Genomic DNA, 17,725 nt, shown 5'->3' with positions numbered 1-17,725 from the left:
CTCCACTTCCTGTCTGCTTTCAGAATAAGAGCCCCACCGCTCCCTGATGACCACAGACTGGTTCAGTCTTTGGGGGACACAAAGACTAAACCGGCCCTCACCTCCAGCTACAGCCACCATGAACAAGACCTTAGCCCCTCTCCTTAGTCCACACAGGTTGCGAACCACTAATACAGGCCACCGACAGCAGCACCTCTGGGTGTTTTTAAGGCCTTGCCTTTGTTTTATTCCGGATGCCAGTATCAGTTTCCGGTCTACTTGTGCGCTCTAGCGCTAACTTGATTGTGACTGGCGCCCACACAGGCCAGATGCACGAGCTGAACTGGGGGCGGGGCCAGTCTAGCTTCGCTGTCCAATGGAACAAACAGACGGTGTGAAGGGGCGGGGCTTCGTCACAGGAAGTGCCTTCTATGGGCACGCGTGGTAAAGACAGTAACGGAGTGTTAGTTGAGTTTAGTGTGAGTGTGTGTGTGAGTCCCACAGTAACAGATGATGTCATGGACGTCTGCAGGGGGATTATTTGATCTTTACAAAAAGTTTCATCTAAAAATCAAGATTAACGATATTCATGTTTGAATTTAAAATTTTTATAGACCTGAACTTCTGTACAAAAGCTACTTTAGTGTTGCTTATAATCACATTAGACCATAAGAGCCTCTGACTTATTTAAACTCAACCTGTTTGTACACTGATACATGACATATTTATGAAAACACACCAGACAATGACTTAAATAGTTTATTTATAAAATGTGCGTAATTGCAGAAAACAGATCAGAATGTTTCCATGCAGAATAAAGCTTCAGATCATCTGAAAGGATCTTTAATTAAACTTGGACAAAATAAAGAACAGAGCAAGATATTATTTCCTGATGTCATGGCAACAGCGAGTTCAAAAGGTCAGGTTAGTCTGCACAGGTGTGCCTAATAAAGTGACAACACGTTTACATGGACCAGGAACTCAACAAAGTGGTTTGATCCTGACCTCATGTAAACAACAACATGATGATGTAAGGATCTGGATCAGAACTCTTCTGTCCAAATGTGGAGAACAACAACATTGATCAGGAGTCGGCCTGTGATCGATGTCTGAAGCTTCAGACGTCTCTCCGTCTCAAGAACATCACATGGAAATATGAACTGCAGCAAAACAGGAAGCTGCAAAGCATCTCCTAGCAACTGCGCTGTGTGCTGATTGATCTTCATGGTTTTCATGTCTCAGCTTCTGGCTCCACGTTTAAACTGAGATGATTTCTTCCGTCAGGTTTCTGAATGAATCACAGAGAAGTCAGAGTGGATTTATGATTCTATATGTTTGATATTTATTCTTTTTATTTGTCTTGGTTTCTTCATATTGAATGTTCCCTCACAGAGTTCCTCTTCGTCTGCTAGGATTCCTCGATCTGCTTGGCCTTTTCCTTTTTGGGCGGGATGATCTCCACCTGGAAGGGCATGAAGAACTCCAGCAGAGCCCGGGTGTCCTTCTCACTCAGCTCGTATTCCTGAGCCACCGTCTCTGCCGTCCACGTGTGCGGCTGCTGCTGGTGGCTGCTGAGAGCCTTCAGGGCCTCGGCGATGGTCAGCTTTCCTTTGGGAACGTCGTCCAGATCCAGCAGACCGTACGGGTCGCTAGGCAACGTGAACTTCAGCGGTCGGCGCTCCGCAGCTTTCCCCACCGCCGTCTTCTTTGGAGCCTGAAGGAGAAGAAGAAACTGAAGTGAAGTGAAAGCTCCATTTAAACTTAAAGACATGAACTCGGCGCCTGGTGACCTCTGACCTCTGGATCTTTGGACTCCACATACACAGACTCCAGCAGCTTCAGCAGAGGGTCGTTCTTGTTGTGGATTGAACCCATCATGTTCTCTGCACCAGAACAAGAAGAGGATACAGACACGTTTGAATGATTCATTTAATTTCTCCTCCATAAACTTTATTCAAACAACAGAAGTACTTATTATTCAATCTCCTCATTCAGCTGAAGAGAAAAGAAGTATTTCTTAATGAATATAAGCTGATCGATTCTCCAGACAGTCAGTTGTTGAATGCTTGATTATCTTCTACATAAACTTAAACATTATTGATACATTCTGGTTGTTTTTTCCTCATTATTTGAGCTTTTAGGTGCAGAGTTCTGGGGCGGTTTGACCATCTGGTCCAACAATCACAGATTCGATTCAAACACCAAGATAATGTTACAAATATAAATCATGTGATCAACGTTAAATCGTTTTCTGTCAAACATGTTTCAAAGATTTGCAGATGCCCCGGTGTGACCCTGAGGAGTCCCTGAACGCCCCACGGATACTCCTTCTGTCCACTCACCGGTCGCGCTGAGTTCAGGCTCCGCGGCGGGGGCCGTGAGGCCGGGGGCCGTGTGTCGGGGCGCCGCGCTGGGCTTCTGTCTCGACAGCTCCCGGTGAACTCTGTTCTCCAGGTTAAAGTTCCGTACCAAACGCGCTACTCGTGCTCCCATATTTGACATCTTACAAAACACAAGAACAATAAAGTTTTGTAAAAATGTCCACGGCGAGCGAGAAGGTTCATTTGAGCTGAGAAACGCTCACTGTCAATAACAGCGACACTGTGCGGCGGGAAGACGTTACTGCAGCTCTGTGTACATTCATTTAAGGATTTGTGATTCTGTTACATTTTGTTATTACAATAATGTCAAACAATTTGCAGTAGTATAAAACCCTCTATTCAAATACAAATAACAAAAACAAGAAAATACTCAAACTACAACTAAGCAAAACAACTAATGAAATGATATTTAGTCCATATATCTGTCCTCAGTTTTTATGTATTATATTTTATAATAATATGGTATATAATAGAAAAGAATAGAATAATGTTTAAATATGTATTTTATTATATAAATATATTTTTGACAATTCTGCCACAACTCCATGGTCTCTCTCTCCTTGATTGCAGATGTTGATCACCTGGCTGCTGATCTCCACCTGCTCCTCATGTGTAATCACACTTCTTCCCTTTATAAGCAGCTAGTTTTGGCTCCTCTCCTCTCAGGCTTTGTGTTGTTTAGGGTTTGGAAACCAGACCTCCCTCTGTGTGTGTGTGTGTGTGTGTGCGTGCGTGCGTGCGTGCGTGCGTGCGTGCGCGCGCGCGTGCGTGCGTGCGTGCGTGCGTGCTTACTAAATCTTTGTCCCCTCTGCCTCTTTGGGCTCAGCTCAGCCTCTAAACCTCACAATGAAGTCTGTGTCCACATCAGAGTGTTATTTAGGGTAAATATCTGAAGAGATGTCGGACCAGCAGGTGGAGACATTTAACATCTTAACGAGGTGAAGGTTGAACTTTGCGAGGAGCTGAAAAAAGGGAATGAGGCAGAAATGAGGAAAAGGGAATGAGGCAGAAATGAGGCCTACGCCTTTTGGCTCACTGGCTCCTGGTGTTCCTGTGACGCTCAGACTGGACCGGAGAGTTTGAGGGGCTCTGCAGCTGAGCCGGCCTCTTTACGTAAGGGAGCCAGAGCAGCACAGATGGAGGCGCTTATCTGCTGGAGCGTGACTGAGCAGCTCACAGCGTCTGAGCAGAGGAATGTAGGAGGCTGGAGCTGATGAGAGTCAACAGAAGGTCTTCAGGATGAGGCTTCAGGTCTCATGCTGCATGTTCAGGCCTCCATGGTGGAACATCTACCCGTAGATTAAACCTGATCCATAAGAAGCTCTGCAGCTCGCTAACGTGCAGCCTGAAGGGCGACGACCACGTCTGAGGCAGAAAGTCTGACTCATGGGATCCATCAGTGAGTCAGAAGAGGAGCAGGACCTTTGTTTGTTTGTTCATGCATCAATAAGATATTAAAGATAAATGGATGTTTTTGTTTATAAAGCAGAACAAACATTTGGCTCCAGTCTGGACGGAGGAGAGCAAAGTGTTTAGAGTTTATCTGGACTCTCTGGAACCCTAAAATTAGATTGATTGATGTTTAACTCTCAGTAACTCTTTCAATGAGTATCTGACTGTTCAGATTGATAAGGAGTAAGAATCATGATAACTATTATAAATGATCCATTATCCTACTGCAATATGATGAACACACACACATACACACACACACAAAACCTCACAACCTCACTTGTAGTAATTTTAATTACAAACAGTAAAAAATACCACAAAAATATATCTTGTTTCACATATATACATGAGACTGTCAGTCTGTCTGTCTGTCTGTCTGTCTGTCTGTCTGTCTGAGCTCCATGTGGTCAGCAGGTCAGCTGAAGGCTCTCAGCTCTGTACAGACTAACGTCACACACACACACAACACACACACACTCTTCAGCTCCACAGAAGCTGTTACATCTCAGGTGCTCTGGTTTCATCTCCACGCTTCATCAATTCCTATTTGGAATCACTTTGTCCCCTCAACACCCTTCAGGTAGATTTGGCTCAGGCTGAGGCTTAAAGAACAACGGGTCAGTCTGGATGGATGAGGCCACATCACACACACACACACACACACACACACACACACACACACACACACCGTCTCCCCTGCAGGGTCACGGGGTCACATGGCTTCCTGCTCAGCTTCAGTCAGAACCTGCAGCTACACGGCCGTGTTCACCCACAAACAAGTCCCACGTTCAGGTGTCACGTGATGCAAATGGACCAATCACATCACCACACAAACCAGATCACATGACCTCAGGAGGGAAAGGGTCCAATGAAGCTCACATGGCGGACGTGTGGCGGCTGTAGGAAGTTCGCTGATGAGGCGACGCACAGAGCAGGAAGTGATGAGTGTCTGTTTTTATTTATCACAGATTGTTGACGGTGCTGCCAGGTTGTGAGCCAGATTCAGCAAAAAAATGGTATTTCTGCGTTATTCTGTGCGTGAGATCTGGCGCCCAGCAGGAAGTTACTGTATGTGACTTCCTGCCCACACATGCAGGCCGTGGCGCCTCAGAGTAGCTTAACACTGAACGTGAGAGCAGGACGAGTAGAGGTACAGTAAGATGAAGCTGTCGATGAGGAGGACGAAGTAGAAACATCTCTGCGTGTTCAGGCTCCGCCCCTTCTGAAAGCGAGTCAATAACACCGCCAGCAGCAAAAAGAAGGTGGCGATGTTCACGATGAGGAAGAGTCTTATGTAAGAGGAAGTGCTGAACGGCCCCTTGAGCCCTGCCGTGGCCACCGTGTGAACCTCTTTGAACTTGCGTCCCTTCACAAAGGCCCCCTTCCTGTTTTTGCGTCCGTCTGCGTAATCCATGAAGGCCCGAGAGTCCCCGTCCCCCTCCTCCGGGCTGTCCTCGTACACCCGCTTAGATGTCTTCTGCCTCTCCTTCTTCTCGTTCACCTCGATCTGTGCGAAGATGTCAGGCAGGTTGTCTGAGAGCTTCTCGTCCAGGCTCACCCTCTTCCCTTTACCTTTGCCCTGTTTCTTCGTCATGGCGAACATTTTTTCGATGACTTCCTCCGTCTTCCGTTTGTCTGAGAACTGGAGGAGACGCTCTGCCGTCTTGCGGAAGCTGACCGTGTTGAGAACCCGTCCCAGGATGTGTCTCTCCATCTGCTGGAAGACGGGCTTGACGTGTTGGAGGTTGTCCTCCATCACGTTGACGTATTCCTCCACCTCCTCCGGCGAGCTGTCCACCGCAGCCGCGTCCTTCTCAAAGACGATCTTCTGGTGGCCGGTCAGGACCATGGCGAACAGAGGCTTGCTGGTGACCTCGGCGGTCAGCAGGTAGATGGTGTAGGAGCGCTCCTTGGTGGTCAGGTAGATGTCCACCCTCTGGTCGTCACCACGCACGCTGAAGCTCTGCACGTCCACACCTGGTCCACAGAAGATGTAAGCCACCCTGGTGTGAGGGAACCTGAGGGGCATGGTCACGTTCACAAAGTTGGAGCCGTTGTAGGGGTACCCCCGAGGATAGTTCCAGTAACCCACCATCCCTTTGGCACTGAAGCCTGTGTCGTCCATCCAGAACATCTTGTACCGCTCCTCGCCGTGCAGCACAAAGGCTCCGTGCACGCCGTCTACCTGCGTGTGCTGGAAGGACAGCTCTGTGTTGTGGAAGAAAGCGCTCATGGCCCTGGTGGGGCTGTCGGGGTCCAGGTGGATGTGGTCCACCACCACCAGGAGCTGAGGGTGAAGCAGGAGCAGATTCCTCTGGAAGCTCCTGACCTTCAGCTCTTGATTATAAGCAGAGCGTCCCTCTCCACGGATGAAGACCATCCCCCGTCTCTCCATGGCAGCCTCCACTCTTCCCTGGGCGTCGGCCGCCAGCCCCACTTTGTACTTCAGCCACTTGGAGTCGCAGGCCTCGGTGACCTGGCCGGCCCACGGCTTGAAGCAGCTCCCCGAGGCGGCCGGGCCGAACAGCACCGCGTTGTTCAGTAAGGTGTATTTGGGTCCGTACAGCGCCTCGGTGATGAAGGGGACGCCGTTGGGGGCAAAGGTGAAGGTGTTCTGGTCCGGATGCTCGTGCCCGGCGTTGAAGTTCCTCCAGCCTTTGATCCATTCTTTGTACTTGTTCCTGTGGACGATGTCAAAGATGGCGCGGCCTCCCAGCTTCCCCGACTTGAAGGAGAGGAAGGAGCGGTTGGTGTCTGCAGGTAGAGAGCTGCCGTAGGTCACGACCCCCCAGTCCTCAAAGTGGTGCAGCCGGGGGCTTCCAAAGTCAGAGGGAGGTTTAGGACTCAGGCCCGGATCATACCTGCAGAACATGACAGAGGATCGGGTCAGGACAGAAGACCAGCAGACACACAGGAGAGAGAGAGGAAGAGATCTGAGCTCAGGACACCCAAACCTCACAGCGGCTAGATTTAGACACACTTCTTAGACTCTACTGCCTTCATCAGAGTCTAACTGGAGTCTGAACCTACAGATGTGTTTCTGGGACTCCAGGTGTCTCCGTGGCAACACTTTGATGTTGACCTTCTTAAATGATTCCCTCTGCTTTCCCAGAATGCCTCTGGAAAAACCTCATCACTTCACTTGCTGCTTTCGCTCAGATGAATAGGCGCACACACACACACACACACACACACCTTCCTAAGTGGTGTGTGAGCTCTGGGGTGTTGCTGGGCCTCTCACACAAACACAGAGTGTCTTGTAGCTACACTGTGAGGTGTAATTAGGGAAATGCATCATGGGAAATGAAGCAGGACGCCCCTGACAGTGGAACACAAACAGGTCCATGGAACAAACCTGCACTGGAACAGAAATTGGAACAATTCTTTCCCGGTTTCTTTCTTTTTAGTCAAATATACAAGAACAAATATACATGTTTTTCATTTCCTGGTCTAAATGAAAAAGTGTCACAGAGACGTCACAGCTGCTGAGTGACAGAATGGAGAGGCAGAGGAGAAGCAGACTGGTGGTGTGTGTGTGTGTGTGTGTGTGTGTGTGTGTGTGTGTGTGTGATAGATCAGGTCTCTAGCAGCTTCCCGATGCTTCTCAGCTCACCAGAGGAACTCTGTGTGCAGCGTGCACCAGCGCTGGCCTTTGCCCGTCTGTCCCGGCCCCTCAGTCACTCTGTTCTGGTGGATCAGGTCTGCCAGCCAGTTCCCGCTGCCATTACGCAACACGTAGCGGTCCAAGAACACCAGCTGGCTCTCCGGCCCGTAGAACCAGTTGTAGTTGGAATCTGCGATGGCCACAGACCTCTGGAATCCTGAGGGAGTTCACACACACACACACACACACACACACACACACACACACACACACACACACAGATCCTGGAGTGAGTGAAGCATCAAAGGAGCTTCAGAGCTTCAGAGCTTTAGAGTCTCTGTCATTCTGACTGACAGCTTCAGGAGTGAAACCAGTTTGCTGGAAGCCTCAGCAGTCGGCGCTGTTGTGCTTTGATCGTCCAGGAGGAAGAACAAACAATGATGTCGCTGAGCTTTGGTTACAAAAACAAGGCCCCGCCCCTCTGAGCTCAACATGGCGACGCTGTAACGACCTGGTGGGAATGATTAGTGACTTCCTAATGCTCCTAATGGGCCTGTGTGAAAGTGTTACTTCCACTTACACTCACTATCGCCGCTCACTTCCTGTCAACTGTGTGTTTAAACACACACATGCACACACGCAGGCAGTTAAAGAGTGCAGTCATCCGGTGTGTGTGTGTGTGTGTGTGTGTGTGCGGGAGGACGGGGGGATAATCTGTCCCTGTTTTCCCGTCTGGGGGAGAAAGCTTCTTCTGTGGTTCTCCTGGCCGCCGTAATTAGAGGAACGTTCAGACTGAGGCGGCCACAATACAGAAACTGTTGGTCGGGGGCTGACAAACGTCCGAGGCTGACCTGGGGGAGAGAACTCAACACCTAAAGGCCCGACTGACAAAATAACATGTATTATATGTGCTGCTGACTGCTGATTGAGCTCTTTTTGGCTAACAGAAGCTGGTGTGGCGGTGGCTGACCTGGCAGGATGGTTCTGTACAGGAAGGCAAAGTGTTTGAGGAGCCAGGGGTGGTGGAAGTGACTGATGGAGAAGTGTCTCTGCACCAGGAACATGTACTGGAACAGAGAGCGCGTGGTGTAGGTCCCATAGGCCACGCCCTCATACAGAGAGCCGTCCGTCACGTCCTGCAGCAGGACCATGGACTTCTCCATGATGGACAGTACCTGCTTGGTCCATAGGTAGGCCTCCTGAAGGTAACCTAGACAACAGACAAGGACCAGCAGTGTGTTAGCTCCTTCAGTCACAACCAAACTGCAGAGAGAAACAAGAGATCAATCAATACTGAGGCACCTGAAAACACCTGAGGAGAACATGTGAGTCACTTAGAAAGATGAGATGCTTTAAAATATTGCAGAATTGTGACAAAAATGCAGAAAAATGAAAGTCCAGGTTCTCCTGAGAACAAACGTTGAGCTCAGAGAGAGCAGAGCAGAAGGGGTTAATGCTGCTCACACTGAGGATATGTGCACAGTTCACACAAGGACTAGAAGTGAGGGAGCTGGGCCTCGTGCTGCCTGCTGTGAGAGAGTGTGTGTGTGTGTGTGTGTGTCAGATGTAATGAAAAGCAGCATTACAGCAAACAGCGTCTTCTTGTTGCTTCACCTAAAGAAACCTTTAACAGCTCCGTCCACACATAACATTCAGCTGTCGGTATGGAAACTATGACACCACTGCGGTGCACTACACCCTGCACACACACACACACACACACACACAGAGTTTACTCTGAGAACTAGAGAGCACATGAACACACCGGCCACAGTTCATTGAGGAGTCCAAAGGCCGTGAGCGCCGGCCGTGAGCGCCGGCCGCTCGGCCCCCACCCGGCCGCTCGGCTCCGCCCACTGGAGCCCTGACCTGTGTTTGGTTTGGGTTTGGGGACCGGCGGCCCGCACAGAGCAAGTATTTACCATCACACAGCAGACACACACATCTACACACACAGCCTACAGAGCAGCACGGGCTCAAGACTTTTCAATCACTTTCATCTGATCACTGTGGGACGGAGAAGAAACGCCTCTCATGCAACTGATGTGTCAGCGTTTCCTCCTGCACGCTGAGGGGAAAAGATGCCTTCAACGTTTCAAGCAGAAGAAACTCAGCTTGACTGGAATTAACACAAGAAGAGGAAGAAGAGGAGGAAGAGGGAGTATTAATAATCTGGGCTGCACAAACAAATATGAAAACACTCAGCAGACACGCGACACACTCACACACACACACACACACACACACCCTGTGTGTGGACTTGGAGCACGCGGTTAACCCTTCATCGTCACTCTGCAGTCCAGAAGAATGTGGAAGGTCAAAGGATCTGTTATTTCCCTTAGTGCTCTTTGGCAAAGATCAGTCAGGGTGTTTACACGCAGACTCAAAGACGCACACACGGTCATAACATATGGTCTCCTAGCAACCATGCTGGCCTGATTAGCGAGGTGTTATCTACAGGAAGTGCAGATATGGCTCATGGTTATCGCTCATCAGTTTGGTACAGATTAAGATCGTTACTGCGAAAAATAGTTTCCACGGCTTTCACAAAATGTTTCAGACTCCCTGACACGGCCTCCTGTATTCTTTATGTAAGTCTGTGTGCTGTGACAGATTGTCCTGCAGGCTGGAGGTCAGAGGTCAGATTACAGCTGTGACTCCTCCTGATGATCATGAGCGAGGAGTCAGGCTGTGACAGACAGGCCGGGTTCACAAACATGAACTCCGGGTCGGCAGTGCTCAGGTTTCCTCCAATCAGACGTTCAGCTTCAAGGCACCGACGTGCAAACACCTGCGTCAGGAATGCTCGTCTGCTCTGGGCTGCTCTAGGCCGCTCGTCCTACATCTGCTCCTCCAGGCTAAACGCTGCACACGGCGGCGGCGGCGGCGGCAGCGGCGGCGGAGCTCCGTTTGTGTCTCCTAAAGTGAGAGCCTTGTTATTTTAAGACACAAAATAAAGACAAACCCGTGTGAGTGTGAGGAATGTGTGGGCGGCCTCACAGACCTGCTGCTTTCTGCCAAAGACTCTCTGGAAAACCTCCATTAATGCAGCGCCGTCCTGACTGAATAATATTTAGAGGTAACGTCAAACCTTCAGCCAGGAAATGAGCCGCAGATCTGCGAGGCAGGAATGCAGCGACCTCGGCGCTCTGCTGCCACGTGATGACTGAGTCCCAAACGCTGCCAGCCGCCGTGTTGGCACGGACACGGAGACTTTAAGCCCCGGAGCAGAGCTTCAGACGGGCCCGTGCTCAGAGATCTGGGCATCAAGCAGTCCTATGGATCTGAGGCCTTTCTGAACCTTCAGTCAGGATCTCAGTCTGGAGTCAGGGACTCCTTCCAAACATTGAGAGATGAAGAATTTTGGTTTCTTCAGGATGAACTAAACCTGACAAACCTGACACGCTCTGTCCAAGCAGAGAGCTTTATCACAAACAAACACACACACACACACGCACACACACACAGTAAATGAGTAACCAGAGTGAAGGACAGAGCGTCAGAACCAACAAACACAAGGCGCCCAGCGGCACGAAGGAATGTGGACACGCTCATCTGGAGAAACGTTTAGAGAGGATGAAGAGGAAGATACCTGAAGAGGAAGATCACCTCAGGCTGACTCCAGCCAGAGAACCAGGCCTGAGAAGAAGTCACCAACATCTGAACATTCAGTGAAGAAACAAAGAGGAAACTGAAGAAAAGTGAAGCTGAGCTACAACTAATGACTGAAGTCCATCATCTTCATCTCCTTCAACTCTGACCTGATAGGGTTAGAGGGTTAGGGTTAGGGTTAGCATGTTCCTCTGTCAGTGTGTAGATGTTTGTGCTTCTCTTCAGGTCTGTAGGTCTCTAAAGGACCCTGATGGATCCATGACCCCGTGTTAAAGCTCCTCTACATGAAGCTAGAGGTTCAGTCCTTTCAAAGAGTAGATGTGTGGTTGCAGACTCACTCACCTTGAGTCATGTAAACCAGACTTCCTGTCAGCAGAGCCACACAGTTGGTGGGCTGGTGGTTGTGGAGGTACTGGAAGCCCCACCCCCGCACGTAGGACTTCTCGTACATGAGGCGCGACGCGTTGCCGATCACCTGCAGGAAACGCTCCTGCTGCCCCTTGTTCAAGTACTCGTACAGGAAGTCGTAAGCGGTGGCGAAGCCCACCAACGAGTGAGCCAAAGGAACCTCGTCCCAGGGGGCGTCTTTGACCAACCTGCAAGACAAAACACAGCAGGATGAAGGACGGGGCGGCGGGAGAAGGTCCAGATTCATGAGGAGACTAAATCCTACACAGGCTGGAGGTTTATAAAGGTTTGGTTCCTGCGGTCTGAACTTCATGAACCATGTTTCTGTGTCACATGATGCTGAGGACCAATCACAGCGCCTGAGGAGGGAAATCCTGCCCCATAATGGAGCTTTGACTGCAGCTCAGGCTCAGACCAGCACATGATCACACGGGGTGAAAACATCAGCAAGAAGCCGCTAAAAGGCATAAAAGGCTTCTTTACTGCTGAAGCTGAATGAAAGAAGCTGAGCAGCGTTTGAGCCTCATCATCACTCTCCCTGTGAACACAAACATAAAAGTCAAACTGGTGCAAATTCCTCCCGTTTAGAAGCGTAGACCTCCAAACATCTGAGGAGTGTTCTCGTAAAATAAAGATCCTCTGCTCACTTTAATGACTTGAATCACTTTAATGACAGACTGATGGACCTCAGATGTTCTAAAGGCTGCAGGCTGCATAAAGACCTGAAACCAGCAGCTGCTTCTTTACTAACACTCAACTTCTTCACTGACAATCTGAACCATAAACATCAAACCTTATGGAGTCTAAATGTTGGACTGGAACAGGACTGTGCTCTGATTGGACAGGAGGTGGCCATGTGACCCAGCCTGAGGGACCCCATCTTTACACACACTCCTACACACACTGCAGGTCAGCTGCTCTGAGTGTAGAGCAGCTGGTGTGTAAGGAGGAAGTCCAGTCTGTATGAGAAGAAGAACTGCAGAAGAAGAACGACCTCAGCGTCCTGACTTCTGCCCAGACTGTGTGAACACCACGCCACAAATGAGAGTTTCTCTCGTCGGAACACGGTTTCTCAAGTTGCTGGCGACATAATTGAAGGTCAGCTGACCGCATCCCAGCGGTTCCTGCAGACGCCGCCAGCTCGCTGAGCAGCATCAAAGCTGAAGCTGCTGCTCGCCGGCTTTCATGTTTCCCTCTGCGGCACAGACGCTGTACGCTGCGTGTGTGTGTGTGTGTGTGTGTGTGTGGGGAGAACCCTAACCCTCCAGCTCAAAGGCTGACGGAAGCACAGAACGTAAAGAATGTTTCCCATCATCAAAATAATGTCCAGGAACGTTCATCTGAACTCACTCATCTTTAACATGACAAGTTTGACAAAAATAAACTCAACTCTTTAGCTCTGGTTGTTGTAGCGACTCCACCATTCTGGATTGTTTCTGTTCATTTCTGCTCTATTTCGTTTGATTCTAGGCCTCCTCCTAAAACTCCATATGGTTTGCCTGTAATGGTCAGAACCCCGTGGCTGTGATGTCATGTAGCTTGACTGAGCGAGGCTTTAACTCAGTGACTCTACTCTTCATCAGCCTCTTCATCAGTCCTGCTTACTCCTCCCAACGCTGGGAAACCTGAGCGAGCAACAAAGCGAGTCTGCTTCCCAGCTCGGAGTGAATCAGTGAGGAGCTGTGAAGCAGACGGGCCTCATTCAGCTCCAGGTCCAGGCTCTTTGGGCTTAATCAGGTTAGGAAGCACACTGATGAGATTTACTGCTGATGGCTTCACAAAGTCAACCAGTGTGTGTGTGTGTGTGTGTGTGTGTGTGTGTGTGTCTCGTGGTTCTCCACCAAAGGTTTCTGCAGACCCAGGGAGCTCTGAGGGTCCTGGGAAGTTCAGACTACATGACCCGACTGTAACACTGATCCTGGTTTGGACCCAGCACCTTCTGGCTACTGGGGGTCTGGACCAGAGTGCAGCTCCTGTGTTAGAGCATCAGCACACAGCGTCACTACACAGGTGTTAGGGAATATCAGGAATCATCACAAACCTCCAGGTGGATCAGACTGAGTGATGTAGTGACGTGTTGCTGTTCTTCAGTACACGTGTGTCAAATGTGCAGAAACAACATGGAAAAAGAAGAAAGACAGAAAATCTACCAACTAGGCTGAGCCGCCATCCTCTCCATGTAGTCCTTGGCCAGGTCCAGCGCCCCGGCCCTGTGGGGGTACAGCAGGCAGAACATGGACAGGACGCCCAGGTTGTTCCCGTAGACCTCGTTCCAGCGGGCGCTGAACTCTGCGGGGCTCCAGGGGGGCAGGTACTCCTCGGGCCGCTCCAGCATGGTCTCCCCGGCCTCCCGGATCCGCCTGGCCATGTCCCGGTGAGTCCCGGCCGCAGCGTACTGCAGCTCCTCCACCTCCCCGCGGCCGAAGTACAGCATGGGGTGGCCGTCGTAGTTCCCCCCCATGAAAGCGATGCCTCCTCCTCCTCCTCCTCCTCCTCCGCTGGGGTCCACTTCGGCTGCCGGGGCCAGCAGGGGCCACAGCAGACTTATGAAGAAGACTGTGGGGGCCCCGCGGGTGTAGGTCCTCATGGTCACATCAGAGAGGGGGCCGGGGCATGGCAGAAGGAGCTCAGCTGAGAGGGGAGAGGAGGAAGAGGAGGATCTGAGAGGAGCTGTTTCTGACAAAAGCTCTGCATTCCTGGAATAATTAGAGCCAGCTGCTCTGCTGAAGCTTCCAGAGCGGAACAGCTCAGTTACAAACCAACAAGCTGAGACGTCATGTGACTGAGTCTGACTGAGCCTCGCGTCAGAGCAGCAGAATATGATCCAACTGTGAGGCCATGAGAGGAAGCAGAGGGTCTGACCTGTGAGACACTCAGAAACCATCCTTTATTCACTGTTTTCTGTCTCACATCCCTTTAAATGAGTTTGATAAGGTTCTCTCTCTCTCTGTCTCTCTTTCTCTCCCTCTCTCTCTCTCTCTCTCTCTCTCTCTCTCTCTCTCTCTCTCTCTCTCTCTCTCTCTCTCTCTCTAGGATGTGGAGATGTGGAGACATGTGATATGAGACATCTTGAGCTATGGGACTTCTTATGTTTTAATGTATGAATGGAACTGTGTGTTGTTTATTTATTGTTATTTATTATTTATCTATAGTTGTTTATTTATAGTTTATTGCTGTTTATTTATTACTGTTCAAAGATTCAGGCACAGCACAAATGCATTTTGTTGTATTATCATGTACAATGACAATAAACGCTCTTTTCTCCTCTCCTCTCCTCTCCTCTTCTCTTCTCTTCTCTTCTCTTCTCTTCTCTTCTCTTCTCTCCTCTTCTCTTCTCTTCTACTCTATTCTATTCTCTTCTCTTCTGTTGTGCCTGCAGGTCACCAGTGAGTCGCTCTGGGACAGAGCAGCTGGTAAAGCAGAGCGTCTCACTGTGATGCTTTGACCTCTATGCAGTTTTGGCTCTGGCCTGCTGGAAAACCATTTGGTAATGATTGAAGGAGTCTGGACCTGCAGGGCCGCAGCTACGTGTGTTACCACGACAACAACCAGGTAAACAAGGCAAAGGCCACTTGGTTCAATAACAACAACAACACACATTTACTCCATGAGGTTAGTGTGGATGTTTGAGTTATTATCATCATAAAAACACACTGATCAGGGGGAGGAGTCACACACACACACACACACACACACACACACACACACACACACACACACACACTCTTTGATACAATCACACATTTGTACGACACATTTACACATTTAAGTTTTGTATTTCAGTTTTTGTCCCATGACTGCAGAGGACCTGGAGGTGAACCTGGAGGTGAACCTGGAGGTGAACCTGGAGGTGAACCTGGAGGTGAACCTGGAGGTGAACCTGGAGGTGAACTCAGCCATGCTTCTTCTTCTACAGGTCTTTGGTTTGTTCCCGTTCATGTTTCTGCCCTGGTGGTCACCTTGTTGTCTTCATGTCTCCTGCTCCTGTCCTTGTATTTGTCTCTGTATCTTGGAATTTGGGATTCATGATTATATTCTCTGCTGCCTGGACCTGGACCTGGACCTAGACCTGGACCTGGACCTGGACCTGGACCTGGACCTGGTCCTGGACCTGGACCTGTGGCGCCCTCACAGTGTCCCTGGATCGTTCTGCAGCTTCACTGATGGACTTCAGTTCCTCACACTGTTTATAAAGTTAGTAACCAGCAGCCAGCTTACCCATCATGCTTCACTGCAGTCCCACGTTTACACTGAACTGTTAGTGACTTATTATAGTGTCTGATCGTACCCCCTACCTCCCCCACCCCCCCTCCCCTCCATACAGACGGTCTGTGCTCCCATCTGTCTGTCTCTCGTGTCTCTCGTATCTCTCGTGTCTCTCGTGTCTCTATTTGTCCTGCGGTGCCGCTACATGGCGGTAATAACAGACTGAAGGTTCCTGCGTCAAACCGCCGGGAGCTTCTGGTCTCAGTCTCTCTAAACACTCACACACACACTCTCTCACACTCACACACACACTCACTGTACTCACGGCTGTAAACTGCACTTTGTCGCCTTCACGGCTCCGAACGGAGGAATCGATTATCGGAGAGTTATTGATGGTATCGATCATCCAGAGGCGCCGCGGCACAGACGCAGCTTTGTTCCAGCCGAAGCGTCGATGGAAGAGCCGATGGATCGATCAGTTCACCTGACAGGGAGCAGATCGATACGCCCTCCGATCATCGCGGGCTCGTTTCTGCACGGAGCTCCACTAAAGTCAGGAGGTGGAAAAAGTTGGTGAGGGAGAAAGAAGTCAGAGAGCGCAGAGGAAAGAATGCGAGGAGGAGGAGGAGGGGAGAGGGGGAAGAGGAGGAGGAGGAAGAGGAGGGGAAAGTGGTTTAAAGAGGCCCGATGGATTAAGTGGAGCCCTCCTCCTCCTCTTCATCATCATCATCATCATCATCAGGTACAGACTCTCTTGTTTTTATTGGAGCAAACCTCTGATTGAACAATGAGCCTCCAGTTATGGGACAATATTAGAGTTTATACACACAGGAGGGAAGAGAAGAAGAAGAAGAAGAAGAAGAAGAAGAGAAGGGAAAGGATGAAGAGTGAGGGCCGAGGGACGACAGTGATGAAGGATGCAGACCTCAGCTGTGACCTTTGGGGGTCGGGTCGGGTTAGGAGCTCTGGAGTCTCAGGTGAGGATTCAGGCTCTGAGTGGAGTTACCATGACAACACAAACATAGTGATGATGATGATGATGATGATGATGATGATGTGTGTTTATAAAGTAAAGTCACACTGGAGATCTGATTTATGAAAATTGTAGAACATTTTATTTCATTGACAGAAGTTCAACACGTGAACACAGAACTGAAGGTTCCAGGTGTTTCACCACAAATGAATCCAACATAAGGCAAACATGTTCATGTGAAGTGGAGAGGAAGAGGACAATCACCACACACACACACACACACGCTGCCGCTCAGGGTCAAAGAGTCGACGGCACCTTAAAGGAACTCAGAACATTTGGGAATCTGTGTGTTTAGTTTCTTACCCAGAGTGTGTGTGTGTGTGTGTGTGTGTCTGAGGCCACGTGTGCTTAACGTGTCAGACTCTCAATCAATCAACCACAGAAACCTTTCGTCAATACAGAACATCGGAAGAACGTGAAGACCGAGGAAGAGATGGAAACCGACCAACACTCAACGTTGATACATATGGAGGCTTATGGCGCCTGAAGGTCTACAGACGGGTTTGTACCAATACCAGGAGGAGGAGGAGGAGGAGGAGGAAGGAGTGAGACAGGGTAAGATGGCTAACAGTGTTCCTAAATGTTATGGCACAACTTTTCCCCGCACGTTGCCTCAGTAACGTTTCAGGAACCGGCTGAAGCGTGAGAACCTCACATGTTCTACACAAACACTCTCACGCCACTGCTGCACCCAAATAATACAGAAACACATGGAGCATCGTCTTCATCATCCAGGAGTGTTCAGCTGTCAGCACACACACACACACACACACACACACACTAACCCTAAGACTGGAGAGAGACATCACCCTAACACTGAAGAGTTTACGAACACTGACACCACCGCTCCACACACACACACACACACACACGCTGAGCGACTCCACGTGCGGCCCCTCGCCCCCTCCCCCTCTTGAGGTAAATCGCTCCAACAACGGGATGATGAACAAGAACACTGTGCACAGCCGACGTCTTAGATGGAACTGTAAAGGGGGGAAGAGGAGGAGGAGGAGGAGGAAGAGGAGGAAGAAGAAGAAGAGGAGGAGGAAG

At 49.9% G+C, this 17,725-nt stretch overlaps 3 protein-coding genes across 8 annotated transcripts in view; all 3 read right to left on the bottom strand.

Moving 5' to 3' along the window:
* Positions 1-724: 724 nt before the first annotated feature.
* Positions 725-2,487, bottom strand: ndufaf4 (NADH:ubiquinone oxidoreductase complex assembly factor 4). 2 transcript variants are annotated; one of them, XM_076165788.1, is made up of 4 exons: positions 2,322-2,487; positions 1,777-1,862; positions 1,370-1,693; positions 725-1,267 (listed from the first exon to the last, which is right to left on the bottom strand). In XM_076165788.1, exons 1-3 carry the CDS (start codon positions 2,479-2,481, stop codon positions 1,388-1,390), a joined length of 552 nt encoding a protein of 183 aa, XP_076021903.1. In that variant the 5' UTR covers positions 2,482-2,487; the 3' UTR covers positions 725-1,267; positions 1,370-1,387. The 2 variants fall into 2 exon arrangements, with proteins under 2 accessions (XP_076021903.1, XP_076021902.1); XM_076165787.1 differs by having other exon boundaries at positions 725-1,693.
* Positions 2,488-4,088: 1,601 nt separating this feature from the next.
* On the bottom strand, positions 4,089-16,269 carry dse (dermatan sulfate epimerase). Of its 5 annotated transcripts, XM_076165781.1 has the most exons (7): positions 15,554-15,718; positions 15,396-15,499; positions 13,587-14,067; positions 11,371-11,624; positions 8,387-8,626; positions 7,426-7,633; positions 4,089-6,673 (listed from the first exon to the last, which is right to left on the bottom strand). In XM_076165781.1, the coding sequence occupies exons 3-7, from the start codon at positions 14,021-14,023 to the stop codon at positions 4,930-4,932; spliced, it is 2,883 nt and encodes a 960-aa protein (XP_076021896.1). In that variant the 5' UTR covers positions 14,024-14,067; positions 15,396-15,499; positions 15,554-15,718; the 3' UTR covers positions 4,089-4,929. The 5 variants fall into 5 exon arrangements, with proteins under 5 accessions (XP_076021896.1, XP_076021895.1, XP_076021894.1 ...); XM_076165780.1 differs by lacking the exons at positions 15,396-15,499; positions 15,554-15,718 and adding an exon at positions 15,968-16,269; XM_076165779.1 differs by lacking the exons at positions 15,396-15,499; positions 15,554-15,718 and having other exon boundaries at positions 13,587-14,323.
* Positions 16,270-16,734: 465 nt separating this feature from the next.
* The window catches only part of nt5dc1 (5'-nucleotidase domain containing 1), a 30,702-nt gene continuing 29,711 nt past the window's right edge, over positions 16,735-17,725 (bottom strand). The window contains exon 13 of the mRNA XM_076165794.1: positions 16,735-17,725. This exon is cut by the window's right edge and continues 421 nt beyond it. The gene's annotated coding sequence lies outside the window, so the exon portion shown is untranslated.

Source organism: Genypterus blacodes, unplaced genomic scaffold (genome assembly GCF_046128005.1).
Source record: "Genypterus blacodes isolate CSIRO-AG114 ecotype Tasmania unplaced genomic scaffold, CSIRO-AGI_Gbla_v1 ptg000151l_1, whole genome shotgun sequence".
Taxonomy (NCBI): domain Eukaryota; kingdom Metazoa; phylum Chordata; class Actinopteri; order Ophidiiformes; family Ophidiidae; genus Genypterus; species Genypterus blacodes.
Note: the sequence above shows the minus strand (reverse complement) of the source record. Positions and strands in the feature narration are given on the sequence as shown.